Here is a 6,014-nt window from a genome sequence, read left to right on the forward strand (position 1 = left end):
AGAAAACCCACCCCCCTGCCTGTGACAGTCCCCACTCCAACCTGCCCACACACACCTCCCCACCCCAGCCCAGCTTCCACCCTGAGCTCAGCCTACCCTGTCTGCCACTCGGATCCAGACACAGGGACCAGGACAGGCCAGAGGGGAATCCCACTTCCTGGACTGTCCTCAAACACATCCTGAAGGCTCTTAGGTCCCCAGTGTGAGGAGCAGAGCCACTGTCACAGCTGCCAGGCAGCAAAGCCATGCAGCCCCTGGGTAGGGCCGGGGCCAGGCCCTGCTTCCAGCCCACAGACGTCCTGCACGATGCCCAGTACTCCGCAGTGTCCTGGTTCTGCCCACAGCACCCATGTCCCAGCAAAGCCCACGAGGGTGCACTTGGAACGAGGACAGTGAGGGCTGTTGTGCCCTGTGACTCTCCACCAGCTGGACAGGGCAGGCATCGGGCCCTGCCTCAGTGGGTCCAGTGGCCTCACATGGCAATTCCCAGGGCTGCAGCTCCCAACGCCCGGGGCAGGAGTGTGTGGAGCACAGAAATCTGACCAGCCCCCATCCCTGTCACTGAAACCTTCTTCCTTTCCAGGGCCCCGACGGGCTGCCCGTGCCTGGCTGCTGGCATAAGGTACCTTGCTGGGAAGAATGTCCAGGGCAGGCTGGGAGGAGCTGGGACCAAAGGGGCCCCTGGGGCTGGGTGTCTGCCGCTCCCCGGGCTGCGACCGAACAGCCAGGTCTCCCTGGATGACTCTAGTTGTGACTCTCCTGTCTTGGGGCCCAGGGCCTGTGGCTGTGGTCCTGGGTGATTGTGCACAGCCCAGCCTGTGGGTCACTCAGGGCTCACTCAGCTCCTTGCCCAGCCATTGCAAAGCCATCAGCACCCGCTGAGGCTCTGTCTAAACCCCACCCCCCAGAGGGGGTGGAATCCAGGAGGCTGGGAGGAAGGGATTCGGTGCGCACCTGTTCCTGAGGAAGTGGGCAGGGTGGGGAGAGCTCGGCCCAGGGCAGGGCCTCCGGGGCCTCCCTGCGCCGCCTCACCTTCACTTTTCCCTCCTTTTCCAGTGATCCCCAGCACACAGCTGACAACCTGTACAGATCCGTGTGGACATTTTTAATTTTTGTAAAAACAAAACAGTAATATATTGATCTTTTTTTTCACGGGCTGCACCACCATCCCTGTGGCCTTTTAACATTTGAGAGTGTGCCCGGCCCAGCCCCAGAACGCTCAGCATGTGAAGCTGGTGGGAACATGGACAGGCCCAGTGGGGGCACGACGTACTTGAGGGCCACCTGCGGGACTTGGCTTTCCCGGGAAGGATCCGGGCCCAGGAGAGGTTGCAAAGACGCCGGCCAGGTTAGGCCTTCAGTCACCTGATCAGCAGAGACTCTGGCTGTCCTGCTGCCCAGGGCCCACCCCATCCAAAAAGGCTCAGGGCACGGATGGCCAAGGCAGCTGCTCCAGGCCTCTCTGGCCTCGGCACTCAGCCACAGCCAGCTGCCCATCCCTTGGGCCCACCGCCTGGGCCCTGATTCATCAGAGCAGGGCAGGACTCATGCCCAGCACTTGCAGCCGGACACTGGGAGCTGTGGGAAGCACCCCAAGCAGGTGGAGCTCCCACCGAGTTCCGCAGGCCTCAGGAAGCAGCCTGCCTGCTGTGAGGACAAGCATCCTGTGTCCAGGAGGAGAGGCCCAGCGCTATGATCGCCACCGTGTGGACCCAGCTGCGGGGAGCCCTATGATCCCCGAGTGTGGAGGGCAGCAGGTCCCAGGCTGGGTGTCTGCCGCTTCCTGTCTATCTCCACGCCCCTCCAGAGCAGGGACATGATGGGACTGATGAGATGGACCTCCAGCTCAGAGTTTGGGTCTCACTGGCCCCAAGTCTCCCAGCCAGGGGAACTCTGGCCAAAAATGAGTGTGCAGATGAAGAGAGCCTCAGGGCTGGCTCCAGGCAGGCCTGAGTAGGGGGCCTGTGACCCGAGCTAGTGACCCTCTGAGAAGCGGCTGCCCCACCTCTGACAAGGGTTCCCAGCCACCACCTCTGACCCGGCCACTTGCCTGCCCCCTGTGTAGACAGATACTGTTGCGTGTAGTAAACCACAGATGTGCGTCTGGGTGTGCCTGTCCTTGCAGACTGCCCCTGGCACCACCACCAAGCGAGCTTTCAGCCTGGCCTTCGCTAGGTGGGGAGGGATAAGGGGACTGTCCCTGGGCCGGAGCCACCCCAGAAACCAGAGGAAGTAGCTCAGAGTCAGGGCAAAGATGGGGCTTGGCGTTGTGAAGACGAAGACTCAAGGCACGGCCCTGCCATGCTGCCACCCGAGCCCCCTTGTCCAGCCACCCGAATTACCAAGCCCCTGTGTGGCCTCTGACCGCTGCATAACAAAGCACCCCCAAATCTTCTGCCTTAAAACAGTGAGCCTTTCTACTTGTCTCTCACAGCTCTGGGGTAATGGGCTCAGCTGGGTGGTTGTGGCTCAGACTTGCCACACCTGCTGGTTGATGCTGGCTGTCAGCTGGGACCCCCGATGGCCAGGACACCTCTGTGTGTGTGTGTGTGTGTGTGTGTGTGTGTGTGTGTGTGGTCTGGGCTTCCTCACAGCATGGCTGCCAGATTCCCAGGTAGACCTCAGTCACCTTTTATGGCCAAGCCTCAGAGGTCAGGTGGTGTCACTTTCTGCCAAGATCACAGGTTCACCCTCATTCATCACCCTCATTCAAGGGATAACTGTTGACATTGCATTTTAAAGAGAAAATGTGGGGTAGGCGATCTTGCATCAGCCGTCCTAGAAAATTCAACCTGTCACTTCGTTGACGCTTACACTCAGACTGTGGTCTGGGGAGAAGCAACTGGGCGGAACACATGAAGAACCTAGGACAGGTGGAGCACCCAGAAGCGACCACAGTCGTGAGTTCCCTGTCTCCTCCTCACTCCAAGACAAAGCCAGTGCCACAGTCTTACAGCGTATTTCTACATATCTCATCCCAGCTGGTCTTTACAACAGTCCCAAGAGAGGGACTCAGTGAACGTGCCCATTTCTCAGATGGCAAAATCGAGCACACCCGGGGCGGTATAGACAAGAAGAGGCCTGCAGTGACAGTGTCTCAGCCTTCTTCCTCCAAGGACTGAGGCCCAAGGAGGCCACACTATGGGTAGTATGGGTAGTTTCCCCCCCAGACCCCGCTATGTGGCCTCCTCGCTAAGCAAGAGGCCCAGCCATCTGCTGGCTAAGGAGAAAGAAAGCCCCCACTTCTGTTTCCCTCAGTTACTGGCACTAAGTGGAAGTCGTGTGGGTCACCAGGGAAGCCATAGTGTGAAAAGAAAGAGAAACATGGTGAGGCTGTGATGACTGATGGAGGCTACTGGGCGTCCAAGTGTCCTCTGGAGTTCTGGCGTCACCGCACCAAGCCACTGCACACTACAATTTGTAATTTGCTCCTCCCTGCACCCAGGAACCTCACCGGATCCCCTCTCCAACCCTGTGAAAGACAAGACCACTTTGGTTGGTGTCCCTATTTCTGCTTTACATGTGGGAAAAGTGGGGCTCCGAGGGGTAAGTCCCCTGCCCAGGGATACGCAGCCAGGACGTGGTAGCAGGTGTAGGACGGGACCCAGGCTCTTGGGTGTCCTCCAGTTTGTCTCTCTGAAATTGCGTGGCAGGGCATGGAGTCTGTGGGCAGGGCCATGATGCTGGGTGACTGGCAGGCAGATCCTCATGAGGGTAGAAGCCACAAGTACCCCGACTTCCCCAGATAATCCAGGAGGTCCTTTCCAGTGCCATCCAGCAGGACAGGGCCATTCATGGCTCACTGCTGCCCTCTTGTGGCCTCATGCTGTGTATTCTTAGGTCTGCAAACTTCAAAATTTAAAGTGCAGAGTACTCTAAGAGCTTAGAGTAGGGTCAAGAAACTACAGAAGAGTGAATGACTTGCTAAGGTCCCAGCTGAGACACTGGGGAGCACCTTGCCTTGCAGCTGAGCTTCAGGGATTGAGGGGCTCATGTCCCCCTGCCAAGAGGGCAGCTGTGCCCCACACTAGCCCCTTCCAGAAGTGAGGAAAGCACATTTACTGAGCCCCGCCGTGTGCCACGGCAGCTAAACTAATTACAAGGATGACTGTTCCCCTTTTGCAGATGAAACTGAGGCCCGAGAGGAGTGGGCTTGCCCAGGCCTCCTTCCTCCTCATCCCCAGGATACAGCTAGAAATGCACGGGATGCTTTCAGTCATCACAATGGTCGGGGGAACACTCCTGGTACTGGTGGGTAGGGCCATGGATAGCAGACATCTGAGACGCAGGAGACAGTCCTGCCCAATGATAAATCATCTAAGAATGTAACACCCGCGTTGAGAAACAGCTTGCCCTGGCTTCAAGTCTTGACTCAGCTACTTCCTCGTACCCCCTGCCCTCTTGGCCTCCAGTAGCACCTCAAAGGTCAGGCATGAGATGATGGACAGAGGCATGCTTTGCATGGGGCCAGAGGAAGGAAAGAGTGGGCTCTTCTGAACAGGAAGAACGGGAGTCTTCCTGGAGTTGTCCTGCCCCTGTTGGAGATACTCTTAGCCCAGGAAATGGCCCAGCTTGGTCTGACCTCCAACCTCCTGACCCTGGACATCCTGGGAGTGAACTGGGCCTGACTGCGGCCTTCTCACCCTCTACCCTGAGGCAGGAGAAGTCTCTGTGCCAACCTGACTTCTCTGAGCTGCTCTGGGCCACAAGATAGGCTTGTGTTTGGGCTCAAGATAGGGCCAAAGATGGGCTTCACACAGGACTCTCAGTCTCCCTCTGCCACACACACACACACACACACACACACACACACAACACATACACAAACATACACAAACATTCACATTGCATTTAAAGCTGGTCACAAGCAACCTCTCTTGGTCAACTTGGGAGGGATTTTTTTTTTCACAAAGTCATACCTAAGGTTCAATTCAGCTTTATAATTTAAAGGAAGAAACTCCATTCAGTTTGCAAAGACGAAAAAGTTCTGGAGATGGATGGTGGTGATGGGTGCACGTGAGGTACTTAATGCCACTGAATGTGTACACTTAAACATGTTAAAAATGGTAAATTTTATGTTATGTACATGTTACCACAATAAAGAAACTCCAAATGTTCTTTAATAAATGCCTTAAACATTTTACACTTGCACGGGGGAAAGATGAAGAAATCAGCAACAAGGGGGCAAAGCAAAGAGCTGAGAATCGTGAAGAGGTGGCAGGAGGGACAGCAGGAGCCTCCCCTGCCCCAGCCTGCCCAAGTCACCCCGCTCAGGCTGCAACCTCGCGCCCTTGTTCTAGGGTTCACCAAGGCAGAGAGCCCCATAAGGGGATACCTCTCTGCTCTCGCGGCTTCCCACGTTTTTCCTCTCGCTCTCTGGAGTTGGGAGTCCAGATTCTGAGGCACACTTAGCTCTGTGTCTGAGAGCAAAGCCCGCTTCCTTTACTGGCCATGAGTAAGGCTCCAGAGTCCCTCCAATTCCCCTCCCGCCTAAGCACTGTAAGATTCTCTTAGCGTTGCTACACCTCGGCTTCACCCTGCCTGGATTCCAGCAGGAGTCCTGGAGGTCGTGCCCATGACCTCCTCCGCCGGCCCCAGCAGTGGCCTTGTGCCCTCCTTCTGCCCTTCCTGCGGCTCCTTCACGGGGCTGGGAAGCCCCGCGTCCTGCTCCTGCACTTCACCTGCCCCGAGGCTCCGGCTGTGCAGCAGGCTGGGCGCCCGTCACACCTGCCCAGGGAACGATCACGGCGCATCGTCCCATTTTATGCACGGGGAGGGCGACTCAGGGACTAAGCCCGAATCCCCGAGCGAGACCTGCCGAAGCTCAAGAGGCACGCACCTCGGGTGCGGGAGCAGCGGCAGGGTCACCGGGGGTCCCCTCCCAGGCAGGAAAACCGCAGCGGCGCGGATGGCGAGGCTCGAGGTTCATTCCCCGCCCGCATTCGGCGAGGCGAGCGCAAACACGGCACCCGCGCGGCGATGCCTAAAGAACTTGGCAGGGGTGGGACGCACGC

The 6,014-nt window shown here is 57.6% G+C and overlaps 1 protein-coding gene across 1 annotated transcript in view; it reads left to right on the forward strand.

Moving 5' to 3' along the window:
* The window catches only part of COL23A1 (collagen type XXIII alpha 1 chain), a 301,705-nt gene extending 296,588 nt beyond the window's left edge, over positions 1-5,117 (forward strand). The window contains exons 27-28 of the mRNA XM_074350158.1: positions 584-622; positions 1,057-5,117. Of these exons, the coding sequence (XP_074206259.1) occupies positions 584-622; positions 1,057-1,059 (42 nt within the window). The 3' untranslated portion in view covers positions 1,060-5,117. The remainder of the gene's footprint in view (positions 1-583; positions 623-1,056) is intronic.
* Positions 5,118-6,014: the final 897 nt, after the last annotated feature.

The sequence above is a fragment of the Camelus bactrianus genome, chromosome 22 (assembly GCF_048773025.1).
Source record: "Camelus bactrianus isolate YW-2024 breed Bactrian camel chromosome 22, ASM4877302v1, whole genome shotgun sequence".
NCBI lineage: Eukaryota > Metazoa > Chordata > Mammalia > Artiodactyla > Camelidae > Camelus > Camelus bactrianus.